General features: G+C 35.2%; 1 protein-coding gene across 4 annotated transcripts in view; it reads right to left on the bottom strand.

Moving 5' to 3' along the window:
- The window catches only part of LOC134530397 (neurofibromin), a 160174-nt gene that overhangs the window by 49679 nt on the left and 84354 nt on the right, over positions 1–26141 (bottom strand). For all 4 annotated transcript variants that reach the window (XM_063365179.1, XM_063365180.1, XM_063365182.1 and 1 more), the window contains 9 exons: positions 24820–24984; positions 21568–21807; positions 18994–19174; positions 17639–17822; positions 13318–13453; positions 12538–12699; positions 10290–10548; positions 8436–8574; positions 2230–2341 (listed from right to left, as the gene is read on the bottom strand). In XM_063365179.1, the coding sequence (XP_063221249.1) occupies positions 2230–2341; positions 8436–8574; positions 10290–10548; positions 12538–12699; positions 13318–13453; positions 17639–17822; positions 18994–19174; positions 21568–21807; positions 24820–24984 (1578 nt within the window). The remainder of the gene's footprint in view (positions 1–2229; positions 2342–8435; positions 8575–10289; positions 10549–12537; positions 12700–13317; positions 13454–17638; positions 17823–18993; positions 19175–21567; positions 21808–24819; positions 24985–26141) is intronic.

Raw genomic sequence — 26141 nt, 5'->3', positions numbered from 1 at the left:
TGAGGGTCAAAAATATGCTACATATGTATCAAAGGTCATTTGTGAGAACAAAGTATATAAATATCACCAAAATTGACAGCAACATCAAATGTGATGTCTTACCTGTGGTAGCATATATAACTACCTTGAGTGTATGGCGATATGACTAGTCACCTGTTTACGGTGAAAAGTAAAGACAAATTTCGTCATTCTTTCTTCTTGATTTCGGTGAATTTTCGTTGATTTTAAAGTGAATTTCGGTAATTTTTCCGTCATTTCTAAAACTTTTATGTGGCACTTTTCGGCAGTTTTGTTAAGTAATAAGTTTTAAAAATTGAAAATGCACTTTGGAAAAAAACTGTTTATATATTTTTAATTGGAAATGCTCTGCATATAAAAAAATGTTTAGGCTTGAGATTTTGCTAGAAATATTGACTACTGCTAACTAGCTTGATGGGAAAGCCATTGCAGCCATTAATTCCATATTTTCTGCTGTGATGCGGATTCTTTTGTCTGACATAATGTTTCCATAAGACGAGAATACTCTTTCACAATCTACATTACTAATGGGAATCCACAAAGCCTTTACAGCACACTCAACAAAACACTGAAAATCACACTTCAATGACAACAAAATATTCAAAACATCTACATCAATCCCACTCTCAGCTTCTTTTTTAACGGTATCTCTGAACACACTGTACGCTTCAAGATACTGGTTTGAAGCAAGTTGTTCTAAAATGGGCACACACTTTATCAAGCAAGAATTGTAAGTTAAAAAAAAGTATGTTTTGCATTTGAAATATGAGGTAAGGTTAAAGGACTATTTTTATTTTTTGAGGGTTTCGGGATTGTGCATAATTGAAAATATATCGCATGCAGAAACTTATTTATAAAAAATTGAATGGCAGAAAAGAGTGATATATTTTCTTATAGAATAAACAGAAGCATAATACCAATACCACCTTCTATAAACTTGTTCATCCAATCTCGTAATTTCGGGTGATCAATTTTTTCCAACGGGATATTCGCACCCATGAATGCGCAAACAGTAGACAAAACAAATTCTTGTTTGTCAACTTTGGCTTTTTTTGCCCGGGATACCACATCAGTGAGCGCAACTTGTTTTATTCCTGACGATGGGCCCGCTTCATTCATTTCCCGTGCTAACGCCTTATTCTTTTTATGGGTGACGCTCCCATGAATATGCTTCACACACGTATTTTTTCTTTCCCACTCAATTCGGACATTACAAAACTTACAAGTTAAAATTTTGTTGAATTTGTCAAACACATAAAATCCCTCATGCGTGAATTCTTTAGCACGGTCGTATACTGTGACAACCATTTTTCACGAACGTGAACTTAACTGCCAGTAATCAACATACAATTTTTCGGTCACTGTTCTTTAATATTCTATACTGAAGTGCTCAAAATAAAACTTACTCCAATACGCACGAGAAGCAAGTAAACAGAACATCACTTTCTATTTTCATTTGTTTTCTACCAACGCGACATTGAAACATTGATTGTAACTTCGTGACAACCAATAGTTATAGTTACGTAAATATCGATCATTGGTACACAATTCAATATATATCGCAAAAGGTCGACATATATCACCACAACTCTATACATTTCATTACTTTTTCGTGAATTTTTGGCAAATAAGCAAATTTCATGAAAAAGGTTCTATTTCGGGGAAAATGTCGCGATTTCGCGCATAGCGAAAAACAGGTGACTCTAGATATGACTATGCCTGAAGTATAGTTTCGTAAGTTCAACTTTTTTTGGGACATGTGGAAACAATGTGCAATATGGGGAGTCTTAATAAGTTCATAACATAGTAAATAAAATGTTCTTGCCAAAAAAAAATAACATTCCATATTATAAAAATTTGCATAAATTAAGTTCACTTTACTACAAAAGTTTTGTAATTATTAATAAATATAACTCTAAAATATGTACACAATGATCATAAGATCATATTGTGCACTTGATTTTTACTTTTTTTTTTTTCAGATGTGTTATCTATGCCTATTACAGTTTGGATAAAGTGAACCACTGGTTTATACCAGTGATTGCTGAATACTTATACAAAAATTTCCAGATAATAAGTCAAATGTAAGAAGAACAGCATAAAATGCTGCACATACGAATGTCACTTGAAGTACGACTGGACTGAAATGGAATCTGACTTCAAAAACGGGGTGAACGACACTAAACCAACCAGAAGCTCCTGCAGACTGACCTCCATTATCTCCAGCAGCGTGTCAGTGATGACCTCCAAGGAGGAGAGGGACAGCTGCTCACGATCGGCCAGGCTGCTGCCGGAGAAGCTACGCTGCTGCTCGTTACCAAACCTGACACACCAACAAACTCTCTTAAAAACCTGAGGATATTCACACAAACACCCACATGCATCACATGAACAAAGAGGACTGCTTAAGACTACACATTCAACTTTCGTAAAACTGCCCCAACAAAAACACCACTCAAATTAAATAAAGTGGGACATAGTTGCTTTTAATATTATATCAGGAAAAATATAAAAAAATTGATATATCAGGCTTTAAACTTACAGTGGACAAATTCCATTAAGGGCTTAGCAAAACTTTTGGTTTAATACACATGCTGAAACTTAAAAATACGTAGTAAAATTTTTGGTCACGGAAGGACAACAGTTTTTTATAATTTATTAAATTTCAAATTCCTTTTCGTCAAATATTTCATTGTAGGCCTATTTTACTATGTATGCGTAAACAAGAGGAAAAAAAAACACGTAAGTATAAATAAATATTACAAGGTTTAGGTGACTCCCTAAAAATTATAATATTCTTCTATGACAATTTCAAGGCATTTTTTAAAAGAAAATATGTACCAATAATTATCAAGGTACGAAATTGTAAGTTCACATTTTCCTAAGTGCAATTAAAATTTATATAACTAACCAATATCATATTTTGTGACATTTTCATTGAAAAAATTTAAAAAAACAAATCTAATCTGTTATTGAAGGACATTTCTTGTGACAGAAGGAAAAGTCCAACCAAATTTTTCAACAAAACTGTTTCCTATTCACTCCTATTTTTTATCACATTATATTTTCCCTCCAACCCTAGAGGTTGAAAATTAAATCTCAGAAGATACTTTTAATAAAGCAAATTTGTTAAATGTGGTAAGTTTATTTCACTGTCATTTCACATTTGAAAGAATACTCTATTCATATTTTAAAAAAAAGTACTATTGTATCTATAAAATTTTAACATATATTTTAAAAATGAGGTTTTGTTATATGTTTACAATTATGTCTACTAATGAACAGTTACACATTCTTTAAACAATGGATAACTGGCTTCAACTTACATTCCTATAACTTTACAAGTGATGTGTTATGTTTGTAGTAAACAATGGGAAAGACAAGTGCTCAATAGATGCGGGAATGCAGAAATATGCAGAAGATACTTTCAGAAAAAGAAGGAGAAATGCGGCATAGAGATCAGGAAAAGAACAAATTAAAGAGAGAAGATCTAACAAAAAAATGGAGGTATTTTTAAATTAAGAAAATGTGAACAAGAAAGGAAAAATGATGCACAAAAGAAAATAAGACAACAAAACTGCACAGATCATCCAAGTGCCCTACGTAAAGCAACTGTTTTGAATGAAAAAAGGATTATCTCATTAGCCAAGGAAAAGTGTTGAGGTTCTTGGAAAACTTGTCACCAAATAAATTGATTAAATTTTTGGATAATAAAAAGCAGTAGTTCAAAGGAAATGAAGAAGTGATGCCTTTACAGATGAAACTGTGATAAAGTAAAATACTTTTTTAAAAGAGATGATATAAGCTGGCAATGTGCATGTCAGAAAGATTTTGTGACTGTCCAAACTGCAAAATGCAAAATGCAGTGGCAGAAATGTCTATTGCTTGTGAACTTAGTGAAGCAGTCAGTATATTCAAGAAAGATTCCAGTGATGTTTATTTAAGGTATTCCAAATTCAAATCTTTATGCCCTGAACATGTAGTTTCTATGTCTCTCACAATAAGGATGTGTGGGTATGTAGTTATCATGGAAATGTTGAACTACTTATAGGCTCATTAAGGAAGTACCTTCAAAACTTCCCTAATTCTGTAAGCAAAGCGCTTTCACAAACATTATGTGACACAAATAATATTCATTTAAATACATACAGACATTGAATCAGTAAAATGTGAGCTTTACACACAATTACATATCTTTTCTAGCACAGTTACCCTCTTTCATCACATTATTTTCGCACTCACATAATCGTCACACCTATATTTTAGGGCGTCAAAATGTGGATAAAAAATCCTCTCGTGTAAATGTCGCATGATGTTTTTGGTCCCGCTAATAGTTTCCGAGCGCTTTGTATGGGTATTGTTCCGTAGAAAACAATGTACAGTCAAACTTCTCTGAAACGCCCCCTCACGGTTCCCAGGAATAGGGTCGTAATAGAGGGGGGGTCGTAATAGATGTTTTCCAAAATTTTCAGTTCATTTCAAACCCCCCCCCCCCCCTTTCCAAACCGCTACTCGCTAAGAAACCAGCCGTACAATGGCAGGATGCTGTCACTCACAATGCTAGGAGGCTTCGCTTAAAGCAACTTCAACCTTCATGACAAGTCCGTCGCCCTACAGGCCACTCTAAAGAAAATATGTCAAAAGACAGTTTATTTTTACTGGTTAGTTTACATGTACGTTTTATGCTTGCCGTAGTTAAATACACTAGAACCCCGATGTCACGAACCCCGGTTTTAACGAAGCAGTGATTTTACGAATACATTCTCGGGAATCGTCAAAAAATTGGACATGTTGACCAAAATGCGAAAATCAGAAAAAAATTAAAAAAAAAAAAAAAAAAAAAAAAAAACGAAATGAAATGATAGATCATTACAATCTGTTAATTTTAACACACAGCGTATTTTTGTGTCGGCTTTAATACTTCCCATAATGTTCATGTAAGAATAACAAAAAAATAATGGGACATTTTCTTTAAAAATATGGCAGCAGTAGGTTCTGCAACGCGAGTGGGCGCACACGAAACTCGCCCGGCTGGCTGGCGGCAGCGGCTTCATGACGCATAAGCTAACCCCTCCCTCCCCTCGGTAACATTATTCAAGGCTAGCACATCCCTCCCAGACACACAAACTATCTAATGTCCTCCCTTATAACACCCCAACTTCGCCCCCCTTTGAAAAACCTTCAGTGAGAAAATGCTCTTTTCACCTTCCTTTCGCCCGTAAAATTGGGCTATTATGAGGGAGGGGTAAGATCGTTGTAAATATTTTCGGACCCCTCCTTCCCCACTAAAACACGCCCAAAAAAAAGTATGTCAAAATATGTCACTTTTCACACCAAGTTCGAGTTTAGTCATCTCTGGCAAGGAATTTACAAGCTTTCAAACTTAAATATAAATGTATTTTAATAGCAAGGGTCCTATGAAAAGGAATGTAGAATCCTGCTGATGCGACCCCTCACGGTTTCCGGAAAAACGGACTTATAAACGGAATGGTTGCAATAGAGAATTCGGGCCAATTCCCCCCACCCCCCCCCCCCCGCAAATATATTCAAATACATAAAATACTCGCGCTAAAGGAATTCGCGTCACGAGAGTTCGGCTATGCTAGCCGGCTGGTGGTTATTTTCGTTCAAAACGTGGCAAAACAACCGGCTATAAACAAACGATATAAGAACAATGCTATCCTGAAATGCTGTGACATGTTTTTGGAGTAGATAATCACAGCGACAGACCGACAGGATGCGCTTCCGCCCTTGCCGTCAGCGATGTTTATTTTGACAGCTCAAGCAATTATCTTTCCCACGTCCCTTCGCAGCATAAAAAAAGAAGAAAAAAAACACGTTGGAATGCAGATGGAAAAGTAACTATGCAGTAAAATAAATATATTTACGGCCCTGCTAAATTTTTCTATTCAATAAAATTTGAGGTATTAGTGATTTTTCAGCAGAAACTGCTGTGTGACTAATAAACAAATTGTATCATAATAACTTAAACTTACAAAGTATTTATTAACGGCGAAGGACAGTCGTATAAGCCAATAAAAATATTTATTTTACCGAGAATGGACTATACAACCTGTCTTTTGTCACACGCAGTGTGGGAGGGGAGGAGGATGCTGGCCGGACGAGTTTCTTACGCTCTCGCAGAAGCTACCACAGCGGCTTTTCGTGCGATAGACGCTGCCGCGTTGACAGTCCAGCTCTCGCCAAGATAAACGTGAACACATAGCGCCCAACAAAGTGTAACAGACTTGTTTTTCAGCCGATTTTACTCAAATTTTCGACTTTCTCTGCTCAAATTTTTCACGGTATCTCAAAAAACAGTCGTATAAACGGAATGGATGCATCAGAGGGGTGTCGCATTGGCGGGATTCTACTGTACCGAATAAAATCAAGCTGCTGTCACCAAACAAAGCATAAAACGGCCCAATGCATGGTCGCTGCGTTATTGCTCGCGCGAGAGACGAGATGTGGAATGTTAGAAGAAAGATAAATGCGGGGAGACAGACGGCAGCCTGTGTGTTTCCTGCGTGGGGAATAAGTGGCGTAGCCCTTTTTTTTTTGCTGGGAGAAGCGACCTTTTTCTATCAACCCACGGGAAAAGATAATTGCTTGAGCTGTCAAAATAAACATCGCTGTGGCAGTTAAAACAAGTCGGCACTCGGCAAGAGAAACGCAGTAACACGCTACTCACCACAAGAAACTTATTTTCTGTCCGATTTTCTTCGGATTTTCGGCAATTTTTTCACGGTTCCTCGAAATCGGGTTGTAATAGAGAGGTGGTCGCAATAAATGGGGTCGCAACAAAAAGGTTTTACTGTATTATAAAGTATAAATCTAATATTTATTCAGACATTACCACTTACTTATTTAATTAACGGAAATACGAAGTTGTCTGATTTGTAAATTTTCTTTTAAAGACCTTTTTTAAAGTTGTAACTTTTATCGGTTCGTTTGTGTCGCCGCAGTGTACCGCTTACAAAAATGTAGCCAGCGCTAGTTGGCATCATTCATGTTTGGTTATGTTGCTTCCCGTATAGAGCACGCACATGTAGTCAAATATCGATATCTTGCCGAGTGCATGCAACACACGCTCTCTGTTGAGTGCCGAGTTAACTACATTTGAAGGCCCGCACTCTTTCTTGTTGTGTACTACGACAATAGTTACACATTCGTTCAGGCTCACATTCGGGTCACAGATTTTGTTTTTCTATTTAAAGTTGAAGAAAGGTGTTTGTTGCATGACTTATTATTTAAATTGGAATATGATTAGAGTGATATATTTACAGTTTCAAAAAGTGATGTGTTGATTTTTCTACCTGATCCACTAATGGAATGTCGAATTGGTAGTGATACGGTTATTTACACGTTTAACTCTCCTACTGATGTAAATGAAGCTTAATTTGTTTCTAACATGTGTTTGTTCATCCTGCTTTGTAATATTAACAATTTATGAAGCCCCTGAATTTTTAAACAATAATGGAACAAAATTTCCTTCCGTGACTGTACTTAAAGTGTTTTCATAATTGAAATATGTAAGTAAAAAGCATTATAAAAATTTATTGTTGTATGTAAAATGATGTACATACCTGAAATATTAAGCATGCACAGCCTTGTTAAATTAGTGTTCTATTCAGAGGTCAAAACTGCAATTTCACATTGAATAGAGAACATTATGTCTTTTTCCTGTCCTTTCAGGACATTACATATTATAATTTTTATAACTTAATTTTACATATATTAAAAAGCAAACCTGATGTCAAACCATTCCTATCAAGTCACATTTTATCGCAAAACATTTTCCTAACTAATATTTATAATACTCAAGGAATTATTATGATTGAATTGTTAACATGCCATCCTTCCGTGACAAAAAAAAATACTGTGGCCTGACCCATATACAATAGAGTCTCGATTAACCAAGGTTTCAATGTTGTCTTAATCCTTAAGAAAATTAACCTCAAAGATGCAATGTATTAGTTGGGCAAATCACTGAATCTGCACTGAATAAAAGCTGAAAAAACATCACCCCTAAAAATCACACCATTGGGCACCATAAAACCAAGATGATATCCTTATTATATTCATGTTATCAGAGATACTGCATATCCGATGTTGCTGCAGTCGACATTATCTCGGTTAATCAAGAAATTACTGTTTACTGTTCAAACAAATTTAACTACACATTTATATTTCTACCCCAATCACAGCTACACTTACTGTTATAAAACACGATATTTTTGTGTACAAGACAAAGAAAACCAAACCAAATTACACAACTTTTTAACAAGACTGACTGAAATTTTTTTATCAAGTATTTTGAATGAAGGATTGTAAAACTGCTAATATTTAAGGCATCAATGTATTATTACACTGCTACATTACAAGCTACACTGAATGGGTTAGTTGCGCAGTCTCACCATCGTTCGCTGGCATGCCTGTAGCTGGAGCGGAACGCAGTCACGGCCGCTGACTTCACCTTGCTGATCCCAAACAGCAAGTAGAACTTAGGCAGTGAAAACTCATCAAGGCTCAGGCGCAGAACCCTCTTCGTTTCCTCTGGGGGGGAAAAAAAATTGCAGCACACAAACACACAAAGTTAATATGGTTGGGTGGTTGATGAATTTTCATATTTACATAAACGATATAAAGTCCTGAGCTCAAGGCTAAAATACTACAAGCCTTTCATAAATCTGAACCCCAATAATGTGTATGGGAAAGTCAAACCGAATTTAATCAAAGGAGTAAATGCGTAACAAAAGCATTTCAGGGCACACTTGTCTCAATAACTTCCATAAATGACCATAGTAAGTGCGCTCACATTTTGATGTAAAGAATTTTTTTTTTCAAAAGAATAAATTGTAGCGGACTAGAAATAAAAATAAGTTAAATTAATTTCCACTATAAAAAAAAACCCTATCTAATCTTAACATCAAATTTCTCAAAATCTTGCACTCATTACTGAGATAACCAGGGGATTTCTATGTTTCCAACCTCTACAAGAGGTTTTCAGTGGATTCAAACACAAAAAATCTTGAATCACTGGTGTAAATTAATTAAATTGCTTATTGCATACTAGGAATAATACACTGACAAGTAACCATCATGTCAAAAAAATTAAATATTTTATAAAATCTCAAAACACCACATTGAGAGTATTGAGACTCATACTTAAATAAAAACAAAACTTACCACAAATAAACCAACTTAACTTAAAACAAGAAAATCCTGATCAAAAACAACAATTGCCTGATAATGTGATAAGTAACGGTATGTAAAAATAGCAATTGCTGTAAAAGCTATAAAGCTAATGAACTGCTATAATATGCTAAATATTAAACACTGATAACATTCACATAAATTTTAGGTAAGTTTTCAGAAAGAAAACATTTCCATCAACTTTTTCTCCTAAAGGCTTGGTTTGGTCACAAATAAACATCATTAACCATTCAATTTTATGGCTTTGTAAGCAATAAACATAATTTTTTATACATGGATGTGCATTTACTTAGACAATTATGTGCTTGCCATTTTAAATTCTCCATCAAAACAAACTTCAGTTTATGTGGCCAAAAGAGAGATTATTTTAGGTTGAGTGCACTCTAAATCCTTCTGACACTAACAGCAAAAGAAGAGTCGACAATATCTTGCAGATGAACATCGTTTACCAATAACAATAATGTAAGACATACTGACTGGCCACATAAACATTCTTTGCTAAAACTTTATTTTGCACCACTGTTTTCTTGTTCTACACACGAGCTTCACCAGTACTGGGTGGAATTATGGCAAAAACAAAACCAAAGATGTTATGATGTGATGCTAACTGCAAAACATTGGCAACAATGCGAGCATTGTGTATTTAGTATCGTGTGTAGCAAAATAATAAAATGTTATAAAATAACTTCATGCTTTTAAGCACACACATATTTCTTATTTTTACAAAAAAGGAAAAGTTCTGAATTAAAATGAAAACAATATAACTAAACATATTGTGTGCTCACAAATGCTAATTTCTTATACTCCAAATGCTATAAAATGTAAAATTTCAGAATCCAATGATAAAAAAATGTATTTCAAAATGCTCTCTGTACATAACTATACTCATGGGAGAAACACTCATGTAAGGGTGCTGTATGTTTCACGGACCGAGGCCACTGCCAAGGCTACTTGCTCTGCTATCCTCTCACTAGCACTGCTCCAGCCAGCTCCCTACACCTCTCGGGAGACTGGTTAACCAGAGCCAGCGAAGAGGTGCGATGACAATGCCGCACCTGAGAACTGAGGCTGGGTGCAGGTGCAGAGGGAGTGGATGACGTTGATGACGAGGCCGTGCGTGGAGGCACGCATGCTGAGCGAGCCGGAGCACACCAGGAAGGTGACCACGTGGAAGAGGTAGGGCAGGTGGCGGGCCACATCCAGACAGTTGTTGAAGGACAGCATGAGCAAGTAGCGCGCCAGGATCGCTATGTCGTCCCACATCATGTGCTGCTCCAACAGCGGCATGGGCGACACACACGTCTTGTCCACCACCTGCCAGACACACGCACGTACCTCAGCATACGTTGTTGCCGAAACTACATTTTAAGGTTTTCATTTTGGCGCTATCTGTTTTTTCACATACAAGATATCCATGTTGATAGTTTAATTGTAGTAAATACAATGTGTATCTATCTTTATAATCAGAGTACAATATTAGCTACACTTCTTAAATTTAAAATATTTTATTTTTAATTTGTCATAGGCATATCTACTTAATACAACTATTTTTTTTTTATTTATTTAAATTTGTAATATGCCCACCAACAGTTAGAAAGTCTTTTGGAGGGCACGACAGACAAAAAGAGAAAGGTACACAGGACAGTGTAGACCTAAAAGGCATGCAAAAAGCTGATCTTAAGTAGGCACTAAGTGCAGGCAGGCACCACATGCTAGGAGAAAAATAACAGTAAGTGTTTGCATATTTTGAAATATAAAACACAGTATCTGTAATGTAAACATGAATGAAAAAGTACAATGATCATCAAACCGGTAAATGATTGATTTTTATAATCTATATTTTTTTTTTATCAATTATTGATACAAATAACTACAAAATTTTATGTTAATTATCACACTTTGAAAGCTCCAAAAAATACATTTTTGGGTTGATTTAAGTTTTTTAAATTTTGTAATTTTATTTGCAATTTTTTTGCTGTTTGTTAAACAGTTCAGTGTGCAGTTCAGTGATATTCTGCATATGAACTTACTTTTTGGTGATATTTAAATTTTTAGCTCAACTCAGTGTGGAAATTTGTCTAGTCATTAGTCATAACACAGTTCTGGTATTTACCTTGTAACTAAATTCACTATTATAAAATGTCTACAAATACCTGTTGAACCAATTTCAGAACTTTTTTAGGACCTATAAAAAAAATTTGTATTAAGTTGTTTCATCAAAAGATGGGCCTTGATTCATTGAGTTAATGTGGATCGCAGTAACCTCGGATAGGTAAAATTTCGGGTAACTTGGATATAAAAAGTAAATCACTTTTCAGTTGGCCAGAGGAATCCATTTTCGGGGTTATGTAATTCCAGCTTTTCTTCAGTGATTTGCCCAAACAGTAAATGGCATCCTTGAGGTTAACTTTCTTTAGGCTTTCAAACAACAGTTAAATCATTTTCTAGAAAATATTCCAATAGTCATTGCTGGTAATGGCACTTTAGAGGCTCTGATAATACTGAGCCTCGGTTAATCGAAGCTCAGTTGATCAAGACTCTACTGTACATGCCCGAAATTAAACAAGCATGAAATATAACACAAAATTTTCTACAATTTGCAGGAACGTACCAATTTTTAAATTTTAAAAATAAATCCCTTTTCAAAAGAAGTCTCCTACCTACTATTTATACTTAACTTGCAACTATAAACTAAAGAAACACAAAAAAAAATTATATGGGTAAGCAAAAAGCCTAAAGTTTTGTGACTTCTGGACCCAATTTTGTTCATCTAGGGACTTTTATGTGACTTTTATGATCAGTATTCCAGTTTCCTTACTTTGCATGACATTAAGACTTTTGTAAACTTTACACATTCTGTATTACAGCCTCATAGCGACATTAGACATTTGTGTATTACCTTGTCACACACAGCCGAACAACATTTCACAATAGTAAGAAGAAAAGGTAAACTGCACATTAATAATTTATTACCACAGTATGTATGCAAAATGGTAAGTAAAGAAATGTATGCAGTTTTCAATATTTGAATAGCATAGATAACATAAATATAATAATCAAATGAATAAGGGCACCTTTATTTTTTAATTTAAAAAAATTAAGGAATATTTTTACCATTTGTCTAATTATTATGAAAATCAAAACCTAACAATCTTTTTAGTAGCAAATTTATAGAATAATGGTGTCAACAAGGCAAGAGGGAAGCAAATCGATGAACTGCAATGCTCTCGGAAGGAAGCCTGGCAAAATACTTTATCATTTCTAATCTTCAAACACCAGTAATTTAATACAATCGTAACTCACCCTACAGAGCCGACCAATGACCTTCTTGGCCACGAGCTGCACGTTGGCAGACGCCAGCGCCACCGCCGTGTCTGCCATTATCTCCACCATGGGCGAGCCGACGCCTCCCGACACCGAGCGGTGTATGAAGCTGTCCAGGACCATGTCTATCAGCTCTGGGACCTGCACCCATACAACGTGCAGAGTAGGGTCTTCCAAACCGTAACCGATTTTCACAATCGGGAATTTCGGTACCAAGAGTTTCCGGCACTTTTGGCACTAAGAACGTTTTTTTTTTATTTATGGTGCAGCATTTGGTGATCAAGTACAGTGAAGTTTTCAACGATTAAAAAAGTTTTAGTGACCAAAAGTAAAAAGATAAACATTTGCGTTACAATTTTTTATTGCAATAATTACTACTAACGTGAACAAATCACTTTATTCTCAGTATTACTCTCAATCTTTAACTTTGGAAGAAAAAAAATACATACAAACAAATTATAATTTTAACGTATGAAAAATCACAGAATTGTAACTTAAAATAACAGTTCTGTTCACAACGAACTTAATAATAAAAATTTCATCATTTAAAGAATATTGGTACAGCAACCACATGCACCAGCACACACACAGCAGTCTGCACAGACTGCAGACTGAAGAGCACCTGAAAACTAACTTTTTATGTTGGTAACTATTCTGATTTTTCACTAGAATAAATTATGAAAAGCGATATTTTTACTTGAAGTAAATGTAAAACCTTTAAATATAAAACTGAGAGAGAGGTAAGTCAACAATTCTTACCTGCCCAATCGAGCCCCATATCTTGGCCTGAATAGAAGGATACATCTCAACCTCTTCAATTGTCAGGATAATCAGTTTCTCAAGTATCTGTGCAACCTTTTGCTGTCTTTTGTTTTCATCAGATGGCTTGCAAAACCTGTCAAAGATTTCATACTTTTAATAGCTGACGAAAAAAAGATGTCCTATAAGTGTAATGAAGTGACAACTAGTCAGCAGATACAAGTTTCATCAACAATCCTTTCAAAACCAAATTTATATTAATAAATCTACAGCCTTGTATCTTAAGTTATCTTGGTGAGAGTCATTACCTAAGTCAGTCACACAAAAAGTTCCTCCATAAAGGCAAGAAATAGAGGTGAACATACTCTGAACACACCTGAAATTATAGATGGTGGTTCTGAAAACTTAACCACTCCTCTTCCTCAGCAAGAATGCTGCATTGATAAAGGAGATAAAATTACATGTATGTAACCTAATGTCATTTGGGTCCTAGGTGGCCGGATTTTTTAATGCATTACCCTCGTGGTGACTGTAGGAAGTTTTATCCTACCACCCCGGCATGAACTGAAATGTATGATCCCAAGTAGGTAGCCCACAATAATCACCACATCCTTATACCTCTGTGCATAAACATGTGGTGTAAAAAATATGATAAAGAAACGTTCTATTTATATTCTGCTGGACACACTAAAAAGAGAGTATGACAACATCAGGAGCGTTGTAACATCGCAGAATTCCAACCCATATTGTCAATTACATTTTGACTGAGATTGTTGTTTGTTGTTTCTGAATGTTTCATAATTATTTTGTACTCATGTTTCTTTTATTATGGATATAGGCATTTCAAGTATTTGTTTGTGTTGTAATATTATTGATTTAGGTTAGGTTCTAAAGCTGAATGTAGCATGTTTTATTAATTGTTTCATTTTAATTTACTTAATCACATAAAATTAGCATGTGTATTAAATAGGTTTTGTCCAATTTTAAAGCATATTCTGGGTAGTAAGACTGTAACATTCTAGAACATTCTATAAGGTTTCTGAAGAAAGGAAGACAGGCGCGACACTGTCACCAGCAAGTTATTTTTCACGCCTCAAAATAGTGCGTTGTTGGATAAACCCAGCACGTGGGCGCATGACTGTGCAGCAATAGACTGGAACTTTCGCTGGACGCTGCCTCGCCAGCCAATCAGAGCGAGCCTTGAGGTGGTGTGATGTGTCTTCCCAGACTTTTAGAGAAAAAAAATTTTCCAGTATTTTTTTCCTATATGGTCAATTACTGAATACTCTGTTGTGATTGGTCAGTTGGCCCACGGGGTTGCCTCCCTTTGTTTCTAGCTTCGCAAAGGAAGGTAACTGCTTGGTGCAAGTTAGTTGTCGCTCGATCGTCGCTACGTGCGGCCGCGTTGAGGACATCTCGCCAGATAAAATGAAGTAAATCTACGAATCGCTCACTTCATGCCTGCTGGTTGGGGAGGCCAAAATTTAACTTTTTTTATCAATTGTTTTGGACTTTTTACTTAAAATTTGACTACAGGCGTCAGCATTGGCCCAGGGTGACCGTCGTCACCCACCCGGGAAAAATTTCTGCCGGGAGGAAGTATGTACCTGGTTAAGTGTACTTAACCCAGGGACTTAATTTTTTTAACCCATTTACATCTACAAGCGTACTAGTACGCAGCTGTTTTTCTGGCCGATAACACCATAGGCGTACTGGTACGCAAAATGGCTAATCTGCCCGAAAAACTTGAAAAAATCCCTTTAGAATGAAAATAACCCCTCAGAATAGCTAGTATTGTTATAACAAAGGTATATTATCGTGAAACTAAACTATTTTTAAAATTTTATTTAAAGAATAAAAATATAATGAAAATAGAAAATAACTTTAATAATAGTAATATATAAAAAAGTTTATGGATTCCATGGTATGTCTAACATTAAAGTGAGTGGATGCAAATGGGTTAAATATCGAGCGACATGAAGCTATGATGTTCAACTGGAACTGTGTTGGTATGTATTGTCATATTTTTTTTATTTATCAGAAAGTAATCCGACCAGTACAAAAACTTTTCCAATTAACGAACTTTGATCAGAGGACTGAACTGTGGTTGGTACTGTTTAAGTTCAAGTTGTATTTTTTTTCCTTCAGAAAGTAATAAACAACTAAATAACTAAATAACTCATTTTGGTTAAAAGATGTAACTTAAAAACAATCTTTAAGTACGTAACTATCTACAACAATAAGTTTAAAAGTGTCTGGTTATTTTTCTAGGTTGTATTTCCGGGCCAATCTGGAATGTAACAGTTCAAATTCATTACAATTCTCGTCCACATATGGCTACCCAAAGAACACATCTTTGGCAGGAGTTCTGCTGGGAAATGTTTGACCATCCACCCTATGGTCCTAATCTCATTCTCAGTGATTATCATTCGTTCTTCAACTTCAGAAAATTTCTGTGCAGTAAACTTTTTTAAAGTGGCGCTGGTTGCAATCCCAGTGGTTCAAAAGTAGCACAAAGATTACTATATCCGTTTCAATAAATTTTTCCATGTAACTATGGTTTTTTTTTATCTGTTTATAGCCCTGGGATATCTTATAAGCTTTGACAAACTATCTTGGTTTTTGAGATTAAGCCACGTCGAAGTGCTGGATCGTACGGACATTTCACTCTGCATTGCAGCAGGCTTCTTCAGAGTTGAGAAATCAATTGAGAGATGATAGCCAAGATAGTTCATTAAAAATGGCCACGATAGTTTATTAGAAAATATCTAAGATAGTTCACTAGAAATGGCCACGAAAGCTTGCAATATACTTTACAGAGTTGCGAAGTTCCAAGACTTGGCTTGTAATTTCTATGTGGCAGTACTTACAGGCTACTTAATGGATCTCCTTCAAAGTAATCCCCTTCTGATTGAAAACCCCAGCTCCAACTGTGTTTCCACTTTTGGAAGCATTCCTAGAATTCTTCTTACTTAAGGGTGTTAAGAACCTTCTCCACATTTGCTGAATATCATCAATCAAGGCAAATAAATCAGTTCCCTTCCAGCATCAATTTTGATTTAGGAAACAAGTAGAAGATGGCAGAGGCTCTATCCAGAGAAACTGGGGGTTGAGAAAGCACAAGAATTTGGACTTCAGCCAAAAATTCTGTTATTGAGAAAGCTTGACAAGCCAAGGTATTGTAATGGTGGAGGACCCAACTCTTGTCTCACCAGAGTGCAGGTCTTTTCTTCGGCACTTTGTGACGCAAACGCTCAAGTAAACTTTTGTAATATTCCTGTTTGACTGTCTGCCTAATAGGGATAAATTCAAGATGCATGATACCCATAGAATAGAAGGGAAAAAAAACAACCACCAACATTGTTTTTACATTTAACTGCCTCTGTTGCATTTTTTTTTTGGTCATGGGTATTTTAGCACTTCCACTGTAATAATTGTGCCCTTGTGTCTGAGTCACACCCAAAAAACCTATTATTCGTTATCTTCTGTAATTACAAATCTGGGTCAGTTCCGCTCGATTAATCAATTCTTGGGACATTTCAAGTAGGTGATGTTTCTGTTGGAGTAACAATAATTTCAGAATGAATTTCATGAACCCTCAACACATGTTCAAATATTCAGTTAAACTTAGATAACCAAATAGAAACTTAAATTCAGTTCATGAGCCATTTCTTTAGTTGTAAATCTACAGTAAAATCGCAATTATTCATGAATTTTCTCAATGTTTTCGTTGGTTTTTGAAGTGAAAGGCCGGCTGGAAAAAGGGTCATATTTGACTATTTGCATTCTTCTTTGAATCTGTTGAACCAGATAAAAGTATCTGACTGGTTCGGACATTTATTCCCGAAAGATTTTTTTAATAGTACGTAAGTCTCCAAAGCTAATTTCCAGATTTTGAAATTAAATTTTTCACAAAACTAGTTGTTCAATTGTTTTTTCAACAATATTGCAAAATCAATAAACAGCTAAGAACCAAAAACAAATTTTTTTTCTATCATCAGTATGTCACACTCTCCTGAGGTGATATCACAATGCGTCAGGATCAACTCAAGCTTCCCTTTCCACACCCGCAGGCAGACCTAGTCCCTCCTCATAAGCAGTGGTGGAACCTGTCTTAAAACTTTCCAATCACATCTCATACTATACGGATACATCTCATATATTAATTTCAGAAACATTCCATGCACAATTTCAGAATTCACACTGCATGTACTCTTTCTGCTACAGATTTCATTTTGCACAATTTTCTCAAACACTACAGACTCTACCTACGAAATACATGCAATACAAAATATTTTATACGTGTAGTGAAAAAACTTACCTGACTAAATTAGCAAGCCATGGGGTCATGTATTCAAGGCACAAGTGTTTCAATTCAATGCTGGATACCCGGAAACCCTGGATACATTCCTCCAAGAATTCCAGAGTCAAATGTGGCTCATTTGTTGCCAGCTTTTCACTCACAGACTTTATGAAAATAGTGTTGTTTGATGGAATGCAGAGTCCTACGACATGACCCACCTTATTATAGTTCTGGCTCTTGACTTAAGCCCATGCAGTTTGCACATAGCAATGCATTGCCAAACACTGCAGCTGAACAATGAATTTTGTACACCTGCTACTTCAAAAAAAATTAACTATACAAAACACATCTGGCAGCAGTATGAATGTTCATGCAGACTTTTGATATAAAATAAATTTTGTAGCTTAATGCCTGCCATTATTTTATAAAATCAAACAAAAAAAATAGGGTGCGGAGATTATGTAACATACCCCAAAAAATGTTTAAATTATATTAGGTTCTATTTGAAATATAATTTTTTTTAAATGTTATACTGATAGATATCGACAATAAAATTTCTGAACATTTGTTGGATCAGCCTAAGTGAGAAAAATATTATTAGATGAATGAGAGCACTGATGCATTGAAGTTAATATGGCAGCTGCACAATAACATCTCCAAACCATCTTTCCTACTTCGTACCCACACACGGTACAACTCAAATATTTAAGATTACAAGGAAATGGTGTGGAAATGTTTGCGACTGAATAAGGAAGAAAAAGGTTTTCTCCACAAAAAAAAAAGACATAACTACAAAAAAACTTGGAGGGATAAAATCAAAAGAAATACCACGTGAGGCCAAATAAACAATAGTAGTTCAAGTGTACTCTCAGTAAACAACTAGTTCCATATAGACTTCCAGCACTGCGATGGAAACAAGCTCATTTCAGAGCCACATCATGACAACACATTCACGATTCACCAACACCAACTGAAATTTTTCCTTTTTTAAGCAACATGGAATTGTAAACATAAACCTGGTCATCTCAATCCATGTGGGCCTCATACAACCATATTGTTAGGCGACAGACTTTATACGTGACACATAAACGCTGAGAGGCCATGTTATTTGGGACCAGTTTTACAACAGAAGTTAGATTGCAGTAAATATTTCAAGGAATTAGCCACTAAGCAATCTTAGCTGAGAAAATGACTCCTCGTGGCGAAAAAATACTACTTGGTGCACATTTCATAGTTACGTGCAACCGAATGTTGAGGGCAGTCTATTTCAGCATCTTGGAAAATGCTTTCCGTACCTCAGTGCACGTCACCAGGAGTTGAAGTGCAGTGAAAGCACTGAGTACTGAGGTGGTGACACCGTGAAGAACACTCACCAGACGTCTCCAGCAGTTGGCCCTCGATCTTCAAGTCGAAGGTGGCAGTGAGGGCGCACAGCTGATTGTAGGCAGCGGTGCGCAGGTTGGGGTCGGACGAGCCCAAGTTGAGAAGGGCCATGTTCAGCAGGGTGCCAGGCACATCCTTGGGGCGTATCTTCTGGTGAACCGTAACTGAGTCCTGAAAAGAAACACAATTGTACTTCTTGTCACCATAACACTAAAACTTTGTACATTAAATTATTCAAATGTAATAAAAAATGTCATAGTTGAAAGTTGAAAACATTAACATTCAAATTATTCAGAACAGTTGGCTTTAGACTATGGCTCATTATATTTCTGGCTGTATGGACTACAAAGCTGTAACTTTAGGCAAACATGACCAAGATATTGAAGACAGGTGATGAAACAAGCTTATATGGTGAGGGTCATAGGTTCTATTCAAACCCTCTACTACCACTCTATTTATAAGCAATGAGTAAGGATAGACTATTAAAAACAATGCAACATAAAACATTATATTTAATTTTTATTTAAGTTTATCCATAGGTTTTAAATAAGAAAAAGAAAAGAGCTAAAAAATAACTTGGTCTTTACAATTAAATCTGCATCTCACTTTAAGTATTTTAAGAAAAATAAATTTTTTATAGTAAATTATGATTTCTACTAACAATAATATTTTTTAATGAAGAATAAGTTCTACAAATCTTTTAAACGATGTTCAGGTATTTCTCAGTACATTTATAATGTTGTGTTAGTTTATATTTATAACTCATATTGAACAGACATTGTTTTTCAGTCAATCAAACATCCCTTCTCCGCTAACAGTAAAAACTTAAAACAGTTCCTTTTTTATATTTGCTTAATGTGCTGCTTTATTATTTACCTAAAATAATTTTCAATCTGCATAGTAAAAATCAAAACTGCTTTGCAAAGACCTCTGTACTTAAGTAACATAAAACTATTGACCAAATGTAAACAATGCAAAAATATTTGCAAAAAAACCTACACGGCAATTTGTAAATACTAAATATTTCCTCAAAAGTTCTTGGGAGTTTTCACTGACTTTACTATCCTCCCCTGCAGCGTAATGTGTCGGAAGGGGAATGTGTCAGGAAGTGAAGCAACTTTCCACACAGGATAAGATGTTAACTTGGCTACGATACTGCCCTGAAGGGTCCTAGAGCAGATACTATGCTTGGTTATTCTGGCATTACAGGAATTAAAAAACTATCCCAACACCATGTAAACATAATATAGGCCTAATCAAAAGGGTTTCTGGTCTGTATTGATTATTGAAACTTAGTTTGTGAAACAACCATTTAAAGGGTAGAATGTTTCAACTCAATACTTAACATGTATTTTTCTTTCATTGTACATTATTTTATTTTTGACCCTTGGCACCTAGATTTGGATTCTAAGGGTATATTCAAGGTACTCTATGGGATTGAAATTCGGATTTGAGAAAATTGTGACTCGACTCAACACTAATAATTTTTGATATTCCTGTTAAAAAAAATATATTGACATACAATAATTCTTGCAAAATCCCTAATTCAACACGGCCGTGATCTTAAACTTTGAATTCACTAGCTTTTGTTGTAGTATGAATAGTTTAATCATGTCGAACCTAATACAGTCTGTATCTTTTTAAGTGGCTTATGACAAACTCTACACACAGATGTGCCATGTTATGAGCTTGTGGCCTGGCTTGGAGCGATAACTTGGTGTCTTTGGCTTGCAGTGGAAGCTGGACAGTATCACTGGGCTAGCTAATGCTTCACACTGACACAAGTGAAACAACTTGAAATGAATTTCTTTGTTGGGAGGACTCTCAAGAGTAGTTACAGAGAGCTACTCGTGGTCTGGCTGACCAACTACTATCAGGACTGTGTATAACCACTATGTGGAGGTGGGAGAGAGAGAAGAGGTATTCAATATTAAGAGAGAGAACGGGTGGGGGTAAGTGGTTGGTCAGGCATTAGTAACCCTGGCGTGAATTGGGGGATCTCGATGGCATCCCCTATAAGTTACAATACATTCACTGTGCAGCTGTATCTCTGGATCCACAAAGAAGATCAGTATTAAGTGATCCAAAATATGCTTTTCAGAAGATTTTAAAAATCAAAATGCCTCCTTATAGAAAATACCTCTTTATACTACAAATTATATCTTTCAAACTGTAAACTATGACTATGTAATATAAAAAAATTATATTTGCAATTGGGAAATTATTATCATACAAAACTGTTTTAAAATTATATTCACTATTTTCAGTAAAGTTTTATTTTTTTTTCATAACTGACATGACAGCCAAAGTCACTATTATATACCTATAAAATTGTGCGTGATTATTTAAGTTTTTCTCAAGCATAAAAATAAACATAATACTGAACCTCATAAATTTATTTTAGCAACCATTTAAAAAACAGCAAACCTTGTTAATTCTGGGTTCAGTTTATTGGATGGAAATAACAGCAGCAGCAGGAACTTCAAAAATATAGGATTAAAATTTTAATCCTAGTTGCTGGAATTACTATTTTAATAGGTCAAATACATCCTTGATGTACTTACAGGTTGCGAGAGCTCCCATCGGTTGCGGATGTGAATGATGGCCTGAACAATGCTGTCACAGTCATTGTGTATGAACGATAATGGCCCAGACTCATTGGCGATGGTCAAGGTGAACTGGTTGTCATCTACCAGGCACACCTCCTCTATCTCAGAAGCATAGTACACATCATTCAGAAGCACCGCATGGGATAGAACCTTTGTTTTCTCCGCTGACGTTATCTGGATTGCAGTAGGGCCGACCTGACAAACAAAACAAAAATTAAATATGTAATTACCACTTTACACGAAACAAGCTTTGTAATCACTAGCATCAAGATTATATGGTAGATTGCAATCACTGAAAAGCATGCCAATGCACCATATAATGGAATGAAAGTTAAAACACCATAAAGCACTAAGATTCAGCTAAAATCATGAAATTACTCTGCATTTTAAATCTAAATTTAACTCAAATCACAAAAATTAATATGTTAATATATTAAATTCAGTGATGTTATTTGTTTACCTTGAGGTTTGTACCAAAATGTATGTACTAAAAGATTGGAAGAAAAAGAAAGTTACTTTATTTTATCTTGTAACTGCTATTAATAACTCACTTTTGCATAAAAATTTTGTTAAATTTTTCAAACATAAAAATACTTGCTTATTTATTTTCTGTTCTGTCTTAGACATGCTTATTACAAATTATTTTAATGTAAATGTGCATCATATATCAGTCAAAATGACAATGTTTCGATGAATTATGTTTCATGAAAGATTTAGGTGTCATGTTTATTGAATAATATGCTATGTAATGTATCTTTATGAATAAACAGAATACATCAACAATAAAAACAGTAACACCGAAATCTCCTGTTTTGAAAACGAAGTTTGCCTGAAAATAAAACCAAACAATCTTGTCTCTAGTAATCACCCAATTCTAGATCGTAGGTCTCTGTGGCCAGAGTCGCAGACTACTCCTTCACTTCTAGGTAGAGGCCTTGTCCTTGTGAATGGTGATGTGCTTGATGTATTGGTAGGGATCATATTATATGGTGAAGGATGATAAAACCGAAAAGCATGTCAATACACCATATAACACCACACCATAATGCAAGTTAATACATCATAAAGCACCTAATTTAACTAGCATATTTAGTCAAAACTCAACTCAGATTATAAAAAGTAATCTTTTAATATATTAAATTCAATGAATGTTAATTATTTAGCATGGAGTTAGTACCAAAATGTATGTACTGTAATTAAATCATAAAAATTTGTGTTTTTTATATTGCATCTGTTATTAGTAACTAATTTTTACATAAAAACATTGATACATTTTTCAAAAGCAGATATTTTCTGATTTATTTATATTATTCCCAGTATTTAGACATGTCTATTACAAATATTGTTAAGGTGCATCATTAGTCAAAATTACACTGTTTTGATCAAGTGTCATTGAACAAGTAAGTGTTGTATTTGTTGAAAAAGGTGCTATCTTTGTGAATAAACAGAGCTCATAAAAAATAAAAACAATAACATCAAAATCTTATGATTTAAAAATGAAATAGGCCTCAAAATAAAACCATAAAAACCTTGTCTCTAACTATTGGCGTGCCATCATGTAGAGCGATTAACAACTGGCCTGGTGTTCTGTCGCAGCTGTGATCGAGCCCTATATAAAAACTGTGTCAGAACTGCCTTAGTCATTAATCGACCTTGATAATGGCTGCAACAAGGCACGCCAACACTTCAGGCACATAATGATTCACAAGGACAAGGCTTCAAACCAGAAGCGAAGAGATAGTATGTGTAATCATTTAATAAAATAATGTAAGACATTAGAACTATTCTACAGCATTTCTGCCATAAAAAGATAGTCATGTTAGATTTTTCTTTTGGTCCCCGAAATATACTTTTCAATAGGATTCTATACTTTGAAGCGTTAGGATCGCAGCTTCTTTCAAACACCGCGCGTCTGCGCGGGCGGCAGCTCGTCGTCCCCTCCTTCCTTCCCCCTCCTAGTGTATGCCTGTTTGCTTCTCGCCTCCCCTCTCCTCCTCCGGCGCATGCGCACTGCGCGGCACATATGTTATATAAACAGACGTTTTCAATTTATTCGGTCTTGTTCTTCTAGTATCAACTAGCTCGTCAGACCTATTTTAGTCTCATGTGAGAGCTCGAGTAATTGTTAGCCAGCATGTAGTCAAGTCAGTTAGACTTTAACTTTGTACGACGTGCGCGACCTCGGGGGAAAGAAAATGTAAGTTGGAGTAAGGCGGTGGCCCTTGCCATAATGTAAACGTTTATTGAATTTTGTGTGTTTTGTCTAAATTCCTTTTCAATCGCCACCTGGAAAATTACTTTTGGTTTTCATGTAACTTGACTTAATTTAACGTAACTTCACCTTGTTTGTAACTGTTCTCCCCTGAGTCGTCGACGTACGTAAAACGTAACGTAATTATTCATTTTAAGATAATGTAACTTACTTTTTGTAACGCACGTAATCCGCATAAGGCAATGGGTTTTCCCTGCATTTTGGCAATCTAGTAATTTGGCAGTTTCAAATGCGATTACCTTGTGACGCCCTCTTTCGAAGCCCCTTAATGGGACCGCGCATGTTTTGTACCACGTTGCGCCGGCGTAAAATCTCACCTTTTTTGTAGCCTTGATAATGGCTCGTTCACTTTTGCTGTGTGTGTTAAACTCTTGTTACGTAATGATCACCTTGTTATTTATTTTTGTTAAGTTTTATTAAACCTTTATTATTGTTTAAAATTTGTTGTTGTGTTACAAATACCCGTTCGCAATCCTTGCCATGCTATGGCGTTCCACCCCGTCCTTATGCCTGTAGGCATTACAACTTTCATAAAAATTTGACTAACATTAAGCATAAAAGTTAGAGTACTTAAAAAAATGGTATAGCAGAATTTTAATGCAACTTTTTATAAATCTGCTAGGCCTGTGCAAAAATTCAAAATTTTATATTTTCCTCAATTTGATTTTCTAACTACAAACAACTACAAGTTCCTTGCTGTAAATAAATTCCATATTACTTAACATTTCAAAAGCTTGTCAGTAACTGCCGTAAAGCTGTTGCCAAGCCTCTAAAACTGAAATAAAACTGAATTAACATGGAAGAAAATTTAAAACATAAACTTTTCTACTACTGCAGTAAGAGTGTGTGTAAGCTGCCTGTGAGAAGGCAAGAAAATTTGTGAATTGAAAATACACCATGCATCACTAAACTGAAATAAATGAAAGCACACCAACCTTGATTGCGACTTTAGTGTCCTTGTGAGAGAGCTTGAGGGCATTGTTGAACACTTTCAGGTCCTCATCCAAGGACAACGTGGCTCCTGGCAACTTCTGCTGGTCAGGGTCGATGAAGTCATTCAGGCGAGCAGGTGCCTCAATGAAGATCAGCTTGCGGTTACCCTTCAGACAACCACAAACTATACAATTACAATTTTTTATTAATATTATTAAATTACATAGTGAAAGGTTTTAATCCCAAACATTCAGGACCCAGATTAGCAATTTTACCAGTTTGTCACACATCATTATAGTTTTAACACAAAAACCAAAGAAAAATTACTACTGATAGTAATAAAATTGAAAGTATGTACAGAGAATAAAATAATTAAAATAATTTATTCTAAGAATCTTCTAAATCAATCTTTGACTTTCCTTTCTGATAATAGAATAAAATTAGATGGTCTCTTTGTTCAAAAATGTTATAATCACAAAATCAAATGCATTTATATTCTTGACAATACTGGTTTACGTGTCCCTCAATTTAATAGTCGATTGCAATCTTCCTTGGGTACCTTCCATAAGAACATTAAACTAATTTATACATAAGCCACAAACTTAAATATACATAATACGCAGTTTAGTTAAGTAGCCAATTAATTATGCTTTATTGTTATTCATTACTATCTTTTGTTTTACTCTGTAGTTACTTTTTGGTTTTAATCTTCTCTGTAAATGATTATTTATTATGTGTAATTTTTTTTTGTACAACTAAATAATGTATTATGTATATATCTTTGTGTTTCACCTTGTCTCTTTTGTATTGTCTTTTTATACAAGTTGTGTCATTGTATATTTGTTGTGCCTGCTCCATGAGTCTCCTACTGTTGGTAGGAATATTACAAATTAAATATGTAAATAATAAACAGTACATTGTATTCAAGAATAGATGTAAGAAGCTGCTCTCTAGAAAGAAGAAAATACAGACAAGCTTTCGTCTTTTTCAAAAAATCATTACAGAAATGTACCAATGAAATATGAAATGTTAAAATTAACTCGTTAGAAAACAGGAAACAGTTAAATGAAATGAAAACTGACAGTAAAGATAAATTCTGAGCGACATAAAACTCCGCCAGTGAGGTGTGTGACCTGGCGACCAACGACAACAGCCGGAATCAAACAAAAAAAAATTGAATGCGAGTGGCTCAATTAGTGCTGGATTATAGAAAATGTTGAACTATTGAATGCAAGATTAAAGACTTTTCACTATAGTATTTCAATAACAAATTCTTAACATTTTCTTTAGATACTGTAAAGGTTCACATTTCATTTATTCAATT

Source organism: Bacillus rossius, chromosome 3, assembly GCF_032445375.1.
Source record: "Bacillus rossius redtenbacheri isolate Brsri chromosome 3, Brsri_v3, whole genome shotgun sequence".
Lineage (NCBI taxonomy): Eukaryota > Metazoa > Arthropoda > Insecta > Phasmatodea > Bacillidae > Bacillus > Bacillus rossius.
Note: the sequence above shows the minus strand (reverse complement) of the source record. Positions and strands in the feature narration are given on the sequence as shown.